Source organism: Primulina tabacum, chromosome 16, assembly GCF_025594145.1.
Source record: "Primulina tabacum isolate GXHZ01 chromosome 16, ASM2559414v2, whole genome shotgun sequence".
In the NCBI taxonomy this organism is placed as follows: Eukaryota; Viridiplantae; Streptophyta; class Magnoliopsida; order Lamiales; family Gesneriaceae; genus Primulina; species Primulina tabacum.
Window position 1 is genome coordinate 30,511,243 of NC_134565.1, and position 19,000 is coordinate 30,530,242.

At 34.2% G+C, this 19,000-nt stretch overlaps 3 protein-coding genes across 6 annotated transcripts; 1 reads left to right on the plus strand and 2 right to left on the minus strand.

Annotated features, from left to right (window-relative positions):
* The first annotated feature begins 4,356 nt into the window (after positions 1-4,356).
* LOC142528970 (dehydration-responsive element-binding protein 2F) lies at positions 4,357-5,611 on the plus strand. The gene has a single exon (XM_075634283.1). It carries the CDS (start codon positions 4,524-4,526, stop codon positions 5,364-5,366), a length of 843 nt encoding a protein of 280 aa, XP_075490398.1. The 5' UTR covers positions 4,357-4,523; the 3' UTR covers positions 5,367-5,611.
* Positions 5,612-5,741: 130 nt separating this feature from the next.
* LOC142528969 (uncharacterized) lies at positions 5,742-13,143 on the minus strand. 3 transcript variants are annotated; one of them, XM_075634279.1, is made up of 15 exons: positions 12,956-13,143; positions 12,525-12,629; positions 12,354-12,422; positions 11,899-11,988; positions 11,690-11,773; positions 10,877-11,041; positions 9,794-9,981; positions 9,423-9,498; positions 8,888-8,941; positions 7,911-8,168; positions 7,087-7,293; positions 6,849-6,952; positions 6,525-6,672; positions 6,320-6,454; positions 5,742-6,219 (listed from the first exon to the last, which is right to left on the minus strand). In XM_075634279.1, exons 1-15 carry the CDS (start codon positions 13,055-13,057, stop codon positions 6,043-6,045), a joined length of 1,962 nt encoding a protein of 653 aa, XP_075490394.1. In that variant the 5' UTR covers positions 13,058-13,143; the 3' UTR covers positions 5,742-6,042. The 3 variants fall into 3 exon arrangements, with proteins under 3 accessions (XP_075490394.1, XP_075490395.1, XP_075490396.1); XM_075634280.1 differs by having other exon boundaries at positions 9,423-9,495; positions 12,956-13,141; XM_075634281.1 differs by having other exon boundaries at positions 12,354-12,418; positions 12,956-12,974.
* An 895-nt stretch (positions 13,144-14,038) lies between these two features.
* LOC142529003 (adenylosuccinate synthetase 2, chloroplastic-like) lies at positions 14,039-17,611 on the minus strand. Of its 2 annotated transcripts, XM_075634349.1 has the most exons (5): positions 17,163-17,611; positions 15,640-16,332; positions 14,937-15,248; positions 14,330-14,507; positions 14,039-14,257 (listed from the first exon to the last, which is right to left on the minus strand). In XM_075634349.1, the coding sequence occupies exons 1-4, from the start codon at positions 17,496-17,498 to the stop codon at positions 14,337-14,339; spliced, it is 1,512 nt and encodes a 503-aa protein (XP_075490464.1). In that variant the 5' UTR covers positions 17,499-17,611; the 3' UTR covers positions 14,039-14,257; positions 14,330-14,336. The 2 variants fall into 2 exon arrangements, with proteins under 2 accessions (XP_075490464.1, XP_075490463.1); XM_075634348.1 differs by having other exon boundaries at positions 14,039-14,507; positions 17,163-17,610.
* Between the last annotated feature and the right edge of the window lie 1,389 nt (positions 17,612-19,000).

Genomic DNA, 19,000 nt, shown 5'->3' on the forward strand with positions numbered 1-19,000 from the left:
CAAGTACGCTTAACTTTGGAGTTCTTATGTGATGAGCTGCCAAAAAGAAGATGCACCTTCTTGATATGAGTAGTACATATCAAATCTTTTAAGTTCTTCTTAACTACATAGTCTCATTCCTCAACAGTTTCAGATCCCTCTTCTTTTGGTGTAAGATTGGTTCATCCATGTTTCCTCTGCCTAGAAGCATGTTAGGAGCCGCCATTGTCCGTGCAACCTCATGGCACAGGCGGTCACCCCCCGGGACTCACACTATAGGTCCAAAAACGTTACGTTTATTTAGCGAATCCAATTCAACCTGGATGATGTCTTTCCATTTTATCCAGTCCTGTCGATTTTTATATTCACCAAAAGATTTTAATTCATTACTTTCATTGTCATTTATGATGTCAAATGTCACATTGTAAGAAAATATCTCATCAATTATTTTTATATCTTTTCGGTTCCATATTTTTTCAGTATTAATATAATTGATAGAGATTTCACGATTCTCATCAGTTTGTGGTTCTAACAGAACATTTTCATCATCATATATTTCTGCCGGAATATCATTCTTTAGTTTTTTATCATCGTGTTTCTCGATGTTTTTTTTATTTTCGAGGATTTTTATCATTTGAACCGATTGGCCTTCCATGATTCAATCGTTTTATGACATCATGAATATTTTCAATTTGTTCTTCGGAATTTCAATTCGAGCATGGGCATTTACAACATGTATATATAATTTAGTTATCATTTTTGTGTCTGCAAATGCATCTGATATTTTATTTGCTATTCTTTGCAAGTGGACAATTTGTTGTACATCTTTTTCACATTGTTTAGTTATTGGATCCAAATGTAACAATAATGATATATACCATGTAATTTATTTTTCGATATGTTTCTTTTCTCACCCTAACATTGGGAAGATTTCCTCATTAAAATGACAATCAGCAAAACGTGCTGTAAACACGTCGCATATCCGAGGCTCAAGATATCGAATGATTGATGGGCTATCATAACCAACATAAATTCCGATTTTTCTTTGAGGTCCCATTTTTGTTCGTTGAGGCGGTGCAATAGGCACATATACCATACATCCAAAAATTCTCAGATGAGAAATATCAGGTTCTTTACCAATTGCAAGCTGCAATGGGGAGTATTTATGATATGCACGTGGTCTGATACGAATGAATGCAAGCAGCATGTAAAATTACATTTCTCTATATAGAAACAGAGAGTTTTGTTTTCATAATCATTGGTCTAGAAATCAGTTGTAGACGTTTGATCAATTATTCAGCTAATCCATTTTGTGTATGTACATGAGCAACATGATGCTCAATAGTGATTCCCATTGACATATAATATTCATTGAAAGTCTGTAAGTAAATTTATCAGTATTATCAAGTCTAATTTTCTTGATTGTATGATCGAGAAATTGGTTCCACATTTTTATTATATGAGCAAGTAATCTTGCAAATGTCACATTCTGAGTTGATAATAAACATACATGTGATCGTCTACTAGAGGCATCGATCAATACCATAAAATATCTAAATGGTCCACATGGCGGATAAATTGGCCCGCAAATATCACCCTGAATACGTTCAAGAAACATAGGTGATTCAGTTTGAATTTTAGCTGGTGATGGTCTTATAATAAGTTTTTCAAGAGAACATGCTTTGTATTGAAACTTATTATTTTGAAAGATCTTCATGTCTTTCAGCAGATGATCATGTGTATTTTCTATAATTCTTCGCATCATTGTTGAACCAGGATGTCCTAATCGATCATGTCAATTGATTAGTATTGATGAATTATCAACTACCATGTTTGATTCAATTGGACTTATATATGTATAATGCAATCTAGTAGGGAGCATTGGTAGTTTTCAACTACATATTTTTTTTCTGATTTATATGTGGTAAAACACATATATTTTTCATTTCTTTCATTTATTGTCTGAGTATCATACCCATGAGAATATATGTCATTAAAACTCACTAAATTTCTTTTCGATTGTGGTGAATACAAAACATCATTTATCATAAAATTTGTACCATTAGGTAACAAAAAGTGTATTTACCACAATATTTAATCAAGTTTACAAGACCTGATATTGTATTCACCATTGTTTTTGTTAGTTTTAGTTCCAAAAAATATCTTTTATCTCGGAGAATAGTGTGCGTTGTACCACTATTAGGTATGCAAACTCACATGGGATTAGTTCCTTTTATATAATAACATGATATTATATATTAAATATATACAAAATAAAAATAAATAAACAGTAAAATAAATATTCTTACTTTTAAATATTGTTACTTTTTTCTTGTGTTTTGGACCTTAGAAAAATATGGAAAATCGAACCTTCGAGTATCGTGCTGATAACGTGTAAAAAGTAAAATTTACGGTAAAAAGTAAAAATTTCAAACTCACAAAATATATTAAACTACAAACTTTATAAAATTTTCTCCACTCAATTGTGTTTTTCTTCACAAATTGAGAAACATATTTATAGAATTTCTTTGAAAATAATCCAAAAATAAAGACATCATTACATACATCATCACACACTAATTTTCTATATTTACAGCTCTTATTTTCAACATTCAATAATTTCAAATCTTATTTTCAACACCATTCAAATACAAATCTAAATCTAAAACCCTATTTTTCAAAAGAAAAAAGAAATTCATTTGTAAGATTTTCAATTTGTTGCTAAACCCCATCCAAAAAAAATAAGTTCAAGAATTTAGAGATCAAATTCTGTTGCAAGTCATGAAAAATAAAAAATAAAAAGAAACTTTGAAGAGGTCCCAAGTTAATACAGATATATGTAAATATCAAAAGTTATTATTGCAGTCTCTTACATGTCAACTTTGTAAGATAGATAATATTACTTTTTATGTCCAAAAATATTATATTTCACTGTCAAAATATCATTTTTTGTTAATTGTGTTGAGAAAAAATAATATGTAAGATACACTAATTTGAGTTTAAAATATTATTTTTGTATGTCACACTAAATTAGTCATATTTAAATAGAATTAACCTCTAAGTAGATGCATTCAACATTAAATATCTATTATCATTATAAAGTAAGTTAGTAAATTAAAAACTTTTAATATTTTTAAGTGATTTTCCATTTTTATCCTTTAAATTACAAGTGGAATGAAGTTAAACTTCTATTTACATAATAAGATAAAATGATAATTCTCTCTGTCAAATAAAAACCATAAAAAAATAAAAAAAAATTCATATTTTCTGTAAACTTATTTTCACAAAAGTCGTGAGAATGTATCGTGTATACGTATAAATATGCGTGTGCGTAATCACTAGTTAAAGGTATATTTCTCCCAATACATCATTTATTCAATCACTTGCAAAATATCTTTATTTCCACCTTCTAATCTCATCCTTTCATTTTTCTTGAAATCTTACACTCGAACACAAGCTCTTACAACTATTTTCCGAAATGGCAAAATTATATTAAAATCATCATCTAAAATTTATACACAAGAAATACAAGTCAATCAACGTAGTATGATGAGGGTAAGATAAAGGTGAACATGAATGGAGGCCGTGAAATTGATGAGTAAAAACATGTGAATTACACAGACAAAATGACTCGTGAACTATACAAATTTCTGTGAGGTGCATTTGTATGTAGCACACACACTAAACTCACATTTGACTCGTTCCAATGTGGCCAACTTGTAGGGGATCCGAGGAACCAACGATTTACTACTAAAAAAAAATAAAAATTAATTCAAATTTCAAGAACAATATACAGAAAAATTAATTAATACAATAAAATATAACACATTAGATTGTCGTTTGAACCTGATTCTTTTCATCCCTAATTGTAAAAACCCAAAACTTGTCCTTTTATTTTTGGAAAGGAGGTGTAGAGTAATGTTATTAAACTAAAATATACTCTTTCCAAAAGATAGTTAAGAGCTTTGGATCACCGTGCATTCATATTTCTCACGTGCTTGCATGGCTGCATTTCTATTTCCCACATTAACCCACGAAGAGACGGGTTGAGATCTTTCAATTCCGGCTCGAATTCGACATGAACACGACGAGACACCATGCTTTTGACATATGCATTGGCTTTGCAGATAAAAGATTCAGGGATGAACTGGTAAAAGTGACCAAAACTCACCCGAAGGATGGCTGTGTCTGCTTACGTTGTTCGGATACATTGTAATGACATATTCAACACGAAGTATTTAAACTTCTCTTATCCTATCTTTTTTTATTAAAAATATTAAAATCAGATTTTATTTTTTATTCTAGAACAAAATATTTACTCTCACTAGAGTAAAAATTGCTAGTAATAGTAGCAGTAACCAGCAACATAACGGTCACAGAGGGGCTTCAAATATTTATCCAAACGTGAACACATTTAAAACAAAATACGCTCGCGGACTATACATACATATCCCGCGCCATCCCCACTCCCATCTTCAATCAGTGCCTTAATCTCTCACTTTCCTAACTCAACTTTCCTCACCAAACAGATTTTTTTTTTCCCAATGGAAAACTGCCGAAAATCTCCACTCAAACCATGGAAGAAAGGCCCAGCAAGAGGCAAAGGCGGACCACAGAATGCCACCTGCGAGTATCGTGGTGTTCGGCAAAGGACCTGGGGGAAATGGGTGGCGGAGATCAGAGAACCCAAAAAGAGAACAAGACTCTGGCTCGGCTCTTTTCCAACGGCAGAAGAGGCGGCTATGGCCTATGATGAAGCTGCAAGAAGACTATACGGACCAGAGGCTTACCTTAATCTGCCTCATTTGAGGTCGAATTTCAATCCCTTGAACAAATCACAAAAGTTCAAGTGGATGCCTTCGGGCAACTTCAGCTCCATGTTTCCTAGTACCGGGCTGCTGAATTTGAATGCACAACCTAGTGTGCATGTCATTCATCAACGGCTACAAGAACTCAAAAAATCGGGGGTTCTTGGTAACGCAAGTTCATCATTGAGTGATCCTAAAAATGGCAAGCAGCATGTGATGAATCTTCATCATCAGACCCCAGCAGAGGACCGTGAAGTTGATGAAAAAGACAATGATAAGAAACTAATTGAATTTGAAGAGAAGCCTCAAATTGATCTCAACGAGTTTCTTGAACAAATGGGAGTATTCAAAAGAGATGATCAGCCATGCCGAAGTAAAGAGTCCAGTAGTTTTGTCGAGCTAGAATTGTCACACGAAAAAAATGATGGATTCACTACATTTGTAGATAAAACATTTAACTGGGACACGTTGGGTGATATAGCTGGAGCTGAGATTCATCTAGGAGAAGAGTCCAGTACCTTCCATGCACAGGATAGTAGTGAAGGGCTGTTTTTCCCTCCATCTATCTGGAATTTCTAGAGAGTTAGAAAAGAAAATCTCAAGTTGTGAGCACAAAGTCAATACCATAGAAATGTACCTCATACTAGTACTGGCCATCTATAAAAGCCGCGATTTTTGTTTTTTATTAGACCACAAATGAATAAGACACGGCCAGGTTCCAATAGGAACAGAAGACAACCATACAGTTGACATGTTGGTCATACCAGTGGACATTGCAATGTCTCTGCATTCATTTGGTTTAGGCATACGAATTCAAGGAAAAACTGATTTTTTTTTATCTAAGTTGAATTAGAAGGAAAAGGATGTTTTTAAAAAACCACACACACACACGGGTGAAAATATGAAGGGATACATTACGTACGAACACAATCGATGATCCCGGGGCAGAAACTAAGGATAATGGGTCAAATAAAATAAATGGACATTAAATCAATCTCTTCGAAAAAATGAAAACACAAAGTAATTATCATGTGTAATATAATGAGAAAAAATTGTCCATAGAAAATTAAAATAAGAAAATACATGACTAAAGCTATTTTCTTTTCAGATGAAATAGAAAGTTATCTTCAATCAAGAAATATTCCACAACTGAATCGAAAACATGAGGTGATTCAAATTATATATTCTCCACACAGTGATCTACCAAAGGACGATTCTACATGTCTGCAGAAAGCCTCTAGCATGGATATCTTATTCATGCATTTCCATACTCTGATGCACTTAAGTATTCTCCATGTTCCTCAAAGTATTCAACTAAACGTTTCAAAAATTTATCACTGATAACAGTCTCAGTGTCACATATGATGCAACATTGTCTCCTTGCTCGTGTCACAGCAACGTTCATTCTCCTACGGTCACTTAAAAAGCCAACCTGACCACAAATCACGTATTTCATCAGAGAATGTTTTTTTTTCAAAAGAGTTCCACAATCTACACAGGAAGGTATCATTTGGTGATAGTAATTAGCACACCTCCTTCTTTGAGTTTGATCGGACCATTGAAATTATAATTGCTTCTTTCTCACGCCCTTGGAAACCATCTACCGTAGACACTTCCATATCTTTTAGCTTGTTTTCATTGCCTCTTAACATTTTCAGTAAGACAACCTGAAACAGCAGTTTCAGTAGACTATGGTAAACCTGATTTCATTTATTATCTTCACATATAAAACTATACCTGTGCTGCATACGGGGTGATAATTCCAACATCTGCAGCTTGGACTCCACTGTCCACGAGTCTTCTAGCATGTGCTATAGCCACTGCTGCTTCACCCTCATTCAGGGTGCTGCTATCTTCTTCATCTTTCTTCTCTTCCATGTCACAGCTGTGAATGAATCTTTATATTAAAACAAGACAACCAGGCTTGTCAAGGGACCCAAAACAAAAGGGAAGCATGCATAAGAAAGAGTCATGATCTACTCATAAACACCAGTAGGACAAGTAGGGCCATTAGTCATGTACACGCTTAGTTGCAGGACAAGTGAAATATCAATAGCATACCCAGCAATGTCTATTAGAAGAAGTGTTGGTTCAGTTGAAGACGACTTCTTCACATCCTCAAGTTCATATAAAGTATGAGCCGCAACGCTTGGATGGGCTTTGATCTGTAATTGAGAAGAATTAAGAGAATGGCAAACAGAACATCTGCAGAGCTTAATAACATCTTATGTTATATATGTAGGCTCTAAACTGAGGTTGCCGGATGAAAGAAAAAAAAGATGTACACAAATCTGAGCACCTTGCTGCTATATAGCTCCTCAGATGACCAATTCATGATAAGTTCATGCATTCGGTACTGAACGGTGAGCATAGACATGACATCATCTCCATACAAGTCTGCAAGACGTTCAAAAAGGGTTCGCCCCAGACCTTTCTTCTCAGCTACAACACTCTGAATAGTTGGAGGAAGCTGAAGGTGGTCACCTGCTAGTATACACCTTGGACCCTAACATACATATATTAGTACTGGATCAGCATAAAACCGTGTTTGGATGACGATAGTAGGCCAAAACTTTTAATAAAGTTGACAGCCTTTTTCGTAACATCCACCACTCAAATGTTGATAATCATATAAGAATGAGAAAACTGTGATTTGCCTCCTGAAAATGTTTTACCAGACATTTTCATGGCAACTTAAAAATTATCTCGCCTATCTGTGATTGCTGAACTCCCATTGACCACAAGTTTACATGCTGTTACCAAGGTTTTCGCAAAAATAATTTTATATTAAGTAATTTAAAAATTAGTTCTTGACAGAGTGACCACTGTATCTCCTTAAGTTATAGTCAACAAGAAATTGTGAGGGACTGCAAACAGATACTTCTTTATAAACTTCCATTTCATCCCACCCCACAACCAGCCGAAAAAAGAAAAAACCAGAAATAATTTTTTTCACACATGGAATAAAAATGAACTATGGCTTCATTTAATTTTTGCCTTCAAATAATCTGTTTCAACAAGATACACAATGATTGAACTGAATAAATATCTGATCATCTACCAATTTCCAGAGAGAATGACGTCGTCTGCGGTAAAGTTTAGCACCAATGATTCTAGAGTTACCTTCAAAAGAGCAATCCAGCAAGCTATTTCTAGTGCCTGAGCAGCTTCATCGATAATAACCAAATCAAATGAAAAGCCTTCCAATTTTTTAGACAGTGCACCAGTTAAAGTTGTTAATACTACATCAGCATTCTTGATCACATCTGTCACTGCCAGCTGCTGCCTTTTGCGTTCTTCTTTGGAAAGACTCTTAAGCTCCTTTCTGATATCCCGCTTAGTGTTTTTATCTTTGGCTTTTAACAGTTTCCCATTCAAAAGCTGCAGAAATTCAGTATAAGATTAAAAAACCATCAAACTGTGCCGGCTCAGGATTCATAGATACATATATAACCAAACTTGTGAAATAGGAGTTCTTGCATGTAAATAGGAAAGGTAACCTCGACGATCAAATTCAAAGATCAAATTTCATGATAGTAATTATGGGTAACAAATCAACCCAAGTGTTCAAACAATACTTCACTAGGACTATCAGACTGTTCAAACGGGAAACCAGGGTTCTTGCACGTAAATGGGAAAGATAACCCTGAAGATGAAAAAGGTGAAGATCAAAGTTTCATGATCCCAATTATGGGTGACAAAAACAACCCAAGAGTTCAAACAATAACTCTACCAGCCCTATCAGACAGTTCAAATGGACACGTGCAAATCACAGCTGGAGGGAAGATTTTGGGTCTCTGACTTTTGGTAGATCAATATTCATCTCTATCGTCCCAGTTCCCACCAGAACCATCTCATGCCCAACCATTTACATCGAAAATGTTTATGACCAAAACATAGCTCCCAACAGGTTTTGTCTACTGTAGGGATAAAGTATGACACAAACAACTTATACAAGACTATATTTCGGCAAGGAAAATAACAGGTCAAGTAAAGGCTATGTTTCAAAACAAGAAGGTGATAGAATAATTTCTTTTACATACCTTCATTTCCTTGTGGATGTTTTAAAACAAGGTGATTGAATATTTTTTATTACATACCTTCATTTCCTTGCGGATGTCATTAGCTAGGGCACTATTATCCCCACGCAGTACCTGTCGAACATCAAGAAAACAGTAACACTACCAGTTAAACAAAATTGTATCACGAAAAGCAATAATCAACAATGTCCACTCATGTAGCACAAACAAATGCCAAACCAAACGACTTAGTTGCCTTGTGTAAAACAAGCATGTATCTTGAAAAGTAGATACTATGTGACGTGAGGCATAGAGGACAAGAAGCAACGAAGTGTGGACACCTTAGGAAAATGAGGGAAGAGAGTAATTATTAGGATAAATAGATATAAAAGATCAGCTAAACTTTTCAAAAGTGTTAAAAGATGAAAGGAAAGAAAGCAGATAAAAGGAGTGAAGGAGCAAAAGGAACTTGGAGACAAGTGGAACAAGTACAAATGGTAGAATCAAATAAGGCATCAATATATCGGACAAGATTGTTATCACAAGCAGAATTCGCACATCCATAAAATGACATTCTAAAATTCTTATTTGACCATATAGCAGTAAAGAGCATCACCTGTGCATCCAAAGCACTTTCCAATACTTGAGGAAGCAAGCGTGCTGGATGCCCTACCCTTACCAACTTTACTCTGCTACAGCCCAAAACAAAAGGTGATTTTGACAAGTTGTAAATTATGTGGCTAAAGTTTGTAAACTCAAGCGAGGTGGATGCATTTATAATTTTCAAAGGGGAGGTTTCATGAGTTCGAACAAATCCATGGGATGTGAATGTAATTTGCACCACCCCAAATGTAAGCTAGGCAAAAGAGAAAAGTCAAGCGTGCGATGGAATTATCGCAGTTGCAAAAAAATTGAAAAATCTTGTATGGTTCTTTCGCCAGAGAATATTTGCTGGGAATAAAACTTGAATTTAAAAAAGCAACTTACCTATGAGGTACAAGTCTCTCCACAATGTTATCAACTGCAATATTGGAAGCAGCACAAGCAAGAATCTTTGAACCCCGCTTTACTTCTTGTAAGATAATCTCGACTACAGTTGTGGTTTTCCCAGTTCCAGGGGGTCCATGCAACAAAAAAAGGTCCTTGGAAGACAGAGCCTTTGAGATAGCATCTTTCTTAAGGAAATGAAAAGGGAAAGAAGGTAATCTGATTTAGCTAGTAATTATAGTTCAGACAGGAAAGACGTTAATGAGAAAATAGTTACCCTATGTTCATTATTAAAGATAATCTTTTACGTACATGTTACCAAAAAAAAGGATACCAAGTGAACTAATATTATCAGCCCATACATCAGTCAAATATTCCAAAGACAATTACTCACCATGTAGCAGATATTAGAAATAAAGACTTGAATAGAATGAGATCATGATCACACAAGAATATTTACCAGACAGTATTCTGTCCCTCAAAATTAGGAACAATAAGAGCGGGATTGGAAGTAAACCAATAAGTTATGGGGCGACCACTTCTCCAATGTGCCTGCTATGAGCCTATGACCTTATAAATCTCCCACTAATGAAAGTTGAAAGGTTCAAAGCTGTATTTGGTTTTTCCTTGTGTCTAGTATTCTCTGAATTCTTTGGGGAGATGGTTTTTTTTAGATAGTCTTTGGATAATACTGTCTGAATATTTATGTGATTGATAATTATTGATATTGTATAGTGATTGTGTTATATTTGTTGCAAAAGATGGAGAAGAAAAAAAGAATAACAAAAGATTGGAAACAAGAAATTTTATGCAGTTTCAAAAGGTGAAAAAATTCAGAGATAACAGTGAGAAAATGAAAGTTCATAAAAACATCTCAAGATGAAACAATCAATCAATTTTAGAACCAAGCACAGCCCACCTTATTCTCCTGCAATTGTAATATTTCTGACATGATTATATACATATAGGATGGCAGAAGCTATACATTTTATGCGATCAACGTTAGGTAGCACACTTTAGATCAATCGTGATACAAGCTGTGGGCTATCAAATACATCGTGTAAGATAGTTTTGGGACAAGACCTGTGAGGAGTCAAGATTAGAATTCAGGAGAGTGAACTTGATATCCTTCTTGGATACTGTTGGCGGTCTCTCACCAAATAAGACAGGAACCAGATCAGCGGCAGGACCCTTCTGCACACCTTTACTTAGTTGAATCAACGTGTCCTTCATCCGTCGATATGTCACCTACAAATGAATTACAGAATTCTAAAAAATAATCAAGTTCAAGTCAGATAAAAACTTAATTCAACTAAACTCAAAACTTGTAAACTCGTTAGGAAAAATTAAATAAATCTAAAAGCATACATTCCTCCAATCTTAAAAGAAGAAAGACTTTTTCAAATTCTTATTGAAGTTGTAGAGGCTACAACAATTTGTCAACTGTTTTGACCTATTTCGGTAGACATTGTGCCCATAACTTTTCCTTCAAAAAGGAAATCGTTTAATCTTGAAAATTGAAACACTCTGGATTAAACTACAAGTTAAAATAATGAGGTCGCCGGCAGATTTATGAGTAACTTTGATCGAGTGCAGCCGAGTAATTTAGCAAAGGGAGTCGATCAAGTCTTGAATCAAGATTTGAATATTCTCCAATCCATTAAATTTTTGGGGTAGCAGATATTTTATATTTTACAAGAGGCAGAGTTTTGATACTGGAAAAGGGGAGTTATCTGTGTATGATCTGGCTCATTCTCATATTGGAAACTTATTAACATCAATCGATAATTGACTTTCTTAGGTAAAAGGGGGGAATTTCAAATAAATTGCTTTACGGTAATGCATCCTATAATTCATCGTGTAACCAGATCATTATCAATGAAATGGGTGACATACCTCGTTTGCCACCTTTTCAAGGCGCAAGGGAATATTTAAACCCTCTTCCGGGATCTCATCAAAAGCAACTGTAATAGATGAATCCTGCTCCAAATGAAAATTTATTTTATTATTTTACACTTAAAAACAATTACGTAAAATGTGTAGCATGATGTTTAATTTCCAAAACTTTGAAATAAAATGCCTTGCTTTGGAGAAAACAGATGTACCTTTATTCTGTAAACAACACCCTGCCCAAGTGGAGGGGAGCCCAAATCAGCCTTGTTTGGTTTCAAAACCACAACATCATGATTTCCAAACTGGGGAGCATTAAGAATTGTCGAGGAAAGAAAACAACAAAATGGAGAAAATTTTCATAGTTCAAACATGGAAAACTTGCATAATTTGTAGAATACAAAAGAGGTAGAAAAGAAAAGAAAAAAAGAAACCATCATACTACTTCAAAAACAAATATATTGCAGATTGTCTACTATAACAATCATGTCATAAGGCACATCATAACTAGTTCAAAGCACCAGGGAACCTCCAAATGAAGCAATAAAAGGTAATCGACAAAATACAGAATACAGAGTAGTATGTGTTTTTTCTCCTTTTTACTGAACACTGGCGCATGCTTCAAAGAGTACCATGCTTTGTAGGTAACTGTATTATATCCACTTAATACCTTGTGAGGAGGTAGTACATCTCCCTTATTAGAGTGAAATTCCAGAAGTGATTTTCCCATTAACCCTGTCTACACAAATGCAGCACTTAGAAGCAGCTAAAGGACATTTAATCCAAAATACAACTAATATTACCAGCACACACACATAAAATATAATTTTAAAATAGTAACCTGAGCATCAACACACTTCAAATTCAGAATAGTGGACCCTTTCTTTTGAGCAATGTCCAAACTCCTCATCGCCCCCGAGTTCATAGAAACAGATATCTCAGCTTCCTAAGACAATCAGATATTACCCATTTAGTCACTCCTAACAATAGCCAGACCAAAAAAAAATCGCTTCTTTCACGAATCACATATTATCCGAATACTTCATTCATTATTTTCCTTTACATCCAGTAATTAGCATAAAAGGCTGAAGCTTGCAAATGAAACTAAGATAATACAAACCAAACCACAAAACCTCGAAATGATGCAAAAAATTGAAAGAAAATATTAAAAACTTACTTCTTCGATCAAAATGCATACGAAGAGACATTGGAAACACGTAATCAATCAAATTATACAAACAAACACACATAAATTAGAATTAGAACGCGTACTTTTTCCATGTCGATGAGAGGCGCCATGGTAGATACAAACTGTTCGAGCGTAATTTTGTCAGCCGAAGACTTGTTTCTCGAGTTCTTTCCTCCGTACTCCATTGCTTCACACTTCACTCTTTCAATGTGCTTCGCTGAGTTTCAGGGTATGTGGAAACAAGACTAGCAGCAGTATTTATGTACAGACTTGAAATCGCGTTTCCTGCGAGAGCTGGCCTGTATTAATTGAAATCGTTTCTCGTGTTTGAAGAAAGGTGCGATCTTCGTTACATAAGGTATAAATGGAAATTCTATTATTTTATTTTAAGATTTTTCTTTTCTCCGATAATTTTCTCATATTTTTATTTTGCTTTTTTCCGTCTAATTCTTATAATTTAGGATTATCAATTAAATCATTTATAATAATTTATCTGTCAATTAATTCATTTATCAATAATTTGTAAGCTAAAATATATTTTATTCTATAATTATATATAACCATATTCGCTGTATCCGACACATTTCATGTATTATTTTCTTATTTTTAGATATGACATGAGGAGTACATATACATTTTTCTTTTAGCAAGATACCATCGATAGACAATAGTTATTTATATATACTAACAATGCTAAGACGTGTGCAACCTTACACGCAAATGTTATGAATGACATAATATAATATATTCAGAAAAAAACTTGGGTGAAACGATTTCACGAGTCGTTTTTGTGAGACAGATCTTTTATTTGAGTCATCCATGAAAAAATATTAATTTTATGTTAAGAGTATTACTTTTTATTATGAATATGAATAAAATTGACCCGTCTCACAGATAAAGATTCATGAAACCGTCTCATAAGAAACTTACTCATATATTTATAATCTTAAATTTTTTGCCACAATTTGTTTGATATAACAAAATCGAGAAATTAATTTCATTAATGAAAAAAATGTGTTATTTATGTAATTAACCAAATAAATTGTATAATATCATGACGCAAAACGATTGTTCTAGGATGCGGGCTATTATAATAAGATAAATTTAACATATTAAATATATACATAAAAATTCGGAAAAAATAATATAATAATTCATTCAATGGCTAGCCAACAATACTTCAGTTAATTTATCAAAATTATCATGACACAAATGTTTAATCTTTGAACGCAGCAAAATGTAGATAAACAGCTTAAAGATACTATAAATGAAAAAATCATTACACAAATTCCATTTCATGTCACCAAATTAAGTTACCTGTTTTCAATAACCGCCGATAAAATTAAAAAAGCCATTCGGCAGGGCAGGGCAGAAATACCACCATCCTGAGAAGGGTTCATGTTCAGTCTTAAAGAAAAGAAGATTGATTTTCACCAAGATTTCAAAGAGCGCCATACCGAATTCTCATTTGTATATAAGGGCATCGCGTCCCGGTCCAACACCAATGTAGTGGATGGGAACACCAATGAGTTCTTCTATCCGTTCGACATAGATACGAGCAGTCTCCGGAAGTTTGGAGTACTCTCTGACTGACGATATATCACATTGCCACCCGGGTAAAACTTCATATTCAACCTAAACAGTTGTAGAAATGTAAATAACTGGTATATCAAAAGAGGGAGGGGTTGAGATGATAATTTTCGCAGTGAAGAGAAATCCTTGAAGATTTAGTTTCTCGTATTCTACAGGTTATATTTACTTGCATTTGTGTTGCCACTGGAATGAGACGATGCACCCACTAAATTAGCTTCCGAAAGAGGTACTACTGAGGAAATGGAGATGGAAGATATAGGGAATTAGGGAACATGGCTGATCCCAAATATTAAATAAAATGAAAAGAAAATAGGCGGAAAATGTATAGTCCAATATGATAATTGATATAGATATTTATGATACATTAACTTATTTAAATTTAAAATCTCACTCTTACACACTAAAGCCCAAAACGGGGATAAATTGTGGAGGAGGTTGAAATATGGAGTAAACAAATAAACTAAAATGTACCTGTATTTGCTCCAAGGTCCGGAGGTCAGAAGGAAATGATAGGACTTGAGTGCCATCTATCTGCTTGTACCTAACACCCAACTGAATTTCTGATAGATCCGACAATACATCAAGCTTGGTGAGGTTCAAAGAAGAGAATCCATTTATCTGACAGCAGTATTTCAGCGCAACTATGTCAAGCCAGCCACAACGACGAGGTCGGCCAGTTGTTGTGCCAAACTCCTGTCCAGCGAACCTAAGCAGATCACCACCTTTACCCAAGATTTCTGTTGGAAAAGGACCTGAGCCCACTCGTGTAGTGTATGCTTTGACCTACATAACGATTGAGAAAAATAAATGCCATTCACAATTGTAAGATATGCAAATAGGATTTAGGATGATCCGATGCTATGAGTATGAACATGTGTATACGACAACAGAAACTCAATTTTCGGTTACACCTCTAGAGACTACTAGATATTTTCTTGAATTTCAAGAAAATACACGTAGGACTGTGTACGTGTCGGAGAACCAACCAAAACTATAATTACCGGTAATGGTAAAACTCATTCCAATCATAGAACAACATTTCCATGCTATCCACATGAACAACCACATAAGACAATAGGGACAATTGTTGCTCCCAAACAAAAATATCAATTATTTTCAAATGGACCGTAGCTAAGAAATGAAATATGAGCAATATTGAAAAAAGCCCACTTACCACCCCTACAAGATCACCAACAACTCTAGGAGCAATACCAAGACCAGTGCAGATTCCTCCAGCAGAAGGACTAGACGAAGTGACAAAGGGGTAAGTCCCAAAGTCAATATCCAACATGGTTGCCTGACCACCTTCAACCAAAATCTTTTGCTTCTGCAATATAGCATCATTCATGAAATACACGGTATCTGTGATGAAGGGCTCCAACCTGTCAGCATACTTCTTGTACTGCTCCACTTCTTCCCTGAGCATGTCAGGACCATAGTTAAAACCTCGAAATCTCGATGCAGCATCAGATAGTAAAAGGTCGAGCTTCTGAGGAAAAGTGTCCATATGCCTCAAGTCACTAACTCTTATACCATTCCGATTAGCCTTGCTTGAATAGCAAGGTCCAATTCCTCTCCTTGTAGTACCAATAAAGGATTTAGCAAGCTCGGCTTCTCTAAGCCCATCCACCTCTTGATGAAAATCAAATAACAAGTGAGCCCGATCAGATACCAAGATCCTTCCTTTGCAAGAGACTCCGTTAGATTCAAGACCATCTATTTCTTTGAATAATCCAGGCAGATGCACTACTACTCCATTACCGATTACACAAATAGTTCCCTCGTTGAGGATGCCGGAGGGGACAAGGTGAAGTGCAAATTTCTTGCCTTCTGAATTGTAAATAGTGTGCCCAGCATTAGCTCCACCCTGACATTGAACGGTGATGAAAGTTGAAGAACAAGCAAACCACAACAATGAAAACTGAGGCCTACTTTGGTACAGTTTGTATGCGATTTATTTTATGAGAATAGAATAAAAATCCCCCTTAACTAACTACAGGTTTTCTCACTTGCCCAGTACATAACAAAATCTTGTTGATCCAGACAGATTGTGTAGGAGGTAGAAAATGAAAAGGAAAGCAATATCTTACAGCCAAGCGCAACATACAAAGTAATTGACACATTCAAGTTGATAATCATGCCATCCATCTCTTTTCTCCCAAAGAAAGCACTCAAAGATGGGGTAAAGAAAGCACGTATCCAGTATTAGAGTTAGCTATCAAGTTATTCAAGAGAAACACCTTGGCATGTATAACCTGCATCAACGTATTCTTCCCAACAACCATTTTAACAAATTCAAAAAATTAGGAGCTAAATGTTTCTAGAGTGGAACATTGTTGCCAAAACAATACTCTCTGAGGCAGAGATATGAACGGAGATTAGAAATCTTTTCTGCGTAAGTTTTCCAAAAAGATAAATTTAAATCGCCCAAGAAAGACCATTCCATCGGCATAATATTATTCCTAGACATTCATTTAAAGTTCCTGAGTAAGATTTCTCTGGAACTAGAATTCCATAATTTCCGGTGTTTCTACAGAAAACGTGTTTGAATAGCATACATAAGCTACATAATAGTCCATTTTACATCATTATTTACCATTTTTATTGCAATTTAAATACGGTTTATAAAGAAGCACAAATCTAAAAAAATAATCTTCTCACTTTCATCCACTACAAGTATATCAATAATATGCGTACCTGACAACGAGCAACAATATCGAAGTGTTTAGCCAAGATATCAACGAGCTTTCCTTTCCCTTCGTCTCCCCACTGACAGCCGAGCACGCCGGAGACCTGACTCAGTGATCCAATCCGACTCAGCGCAGAGTCTAACTCGCTGGTGCATTGTTCTATTACAGCTGATCCACCGTTCCCAGTGGAGCACACAATCGAAGAACCAATCGATTTGTGCTGCTTAAATGGAAGAGAAAGGTGCGGGAGGTGACCACAGAATTTCACCGAGCTGGGTACGGATGGGGTGGAGTATATGGAAAAGGAGGTGGAGTCCAGCATGATGGGTGAGGAGAGGTTCATGGCCGCGGCGACGGCGGCGGTATAATTGTGTGATTCCGCCGGTTAACAGTAGCAGAAGTGGAGTCAGAAGAGAATGACTGAATGAGATACCGAGGGTTGAGGGAATACTGAGATGAAAAGTCTAATGTACCATAATTTACTTTAAAAACATATAAATTATTTATAATAAAAAAATTTATCAATTAATAATATTAGGATAACAATAATTTATTATTTTAAAAAAGAATTTTTCTATCATATTTCTTGATTTTATATATTTCTTGATTTAATATAAAAATAAAATTCATTATTAATGTTATACTATATTGACTTACTAAATAAAATTCACTATTAATGTGAGGATAAGTACTTCGAGAACACAATATGCAAAATAAGTAATAAAAATTCTTTGTATTTTTTTTGTCAGTTCGAAAATGCAATATCAGAACTTCTGGATATGATGAGAAAAAATTTAGAGATGAAATAAAATTGGATTTAATTCCCAATAAAAAACAAAACAAAAATCATATTTTTTTTTACTAAATTTATTGCTTGTGTTTGTAATTTTAGACCATTTTTGGTAAAATTATGGTTTTTTCATGAAGCGTAGACAGTCTCACGAATCTTTATATGTGAGACGGGTCAACCCTACCGATATTCACAATAAAAAGTGATACTCTTAGCATAAAAAGCAATATTTTTTCATGGATGACCCAATAAGATATCTGTCTCACAAAATACGACACGTGATATCGTCTCACACAAGTTTTTACCTTTCATAGATTATTAAACTGTACAATTTTGTATTAAAGAATATTCTGGTTATTGAAGTCGGACCAAAATTTTAAAACCCTTGAGTCCGTGGTAAAAGATTTGTACGACTTAAATTCAATATTTATTGTAACCAAAAAGAGGAAAAAATTATTAATGAAATATTTCTAGGATGAAAATAGTAATAATCGATTTTATTATGGAAAGTAGATCATATATATGTGTGTGGAAAGGTATACATATTATTAGTGCAATTCATTTGGTTATATTTAAATGAGGATCAAAATATTATTTTTTATAATTTATGTGGTTTATATTTAAACGATGATCAAAATATAATTATAAGAAATAGTGAGAGACTACATTGTAATTTTGATATATAAATTAAAAAATAAATATAAAAATAAAAGAATAAAAAAATGACTTCAATAAAAATTGAACTTATAACTTAAATTCTAAGAAACAATGATTATATCCGTTGAACTACATATGACTTATATTAAAGTCTTAACATTTTATTAATATATATAATTATTAAAACAGACTAGGACACTAAAGTTAGTTACTCTAAGTGTCTCAAACTTAATAGAATAAATAGTGCATCAACGCACGCGTTGCGTGCTTGTATAATATTTTTTATAATTCATTTAATTTATATTTAAATGAGGATTAAAAAATAATTATAAAAAATAGTAGGGACTACACTGTAATTTTGATATATAAATTAAAAAAATAAAAGAATAAAAAAAATG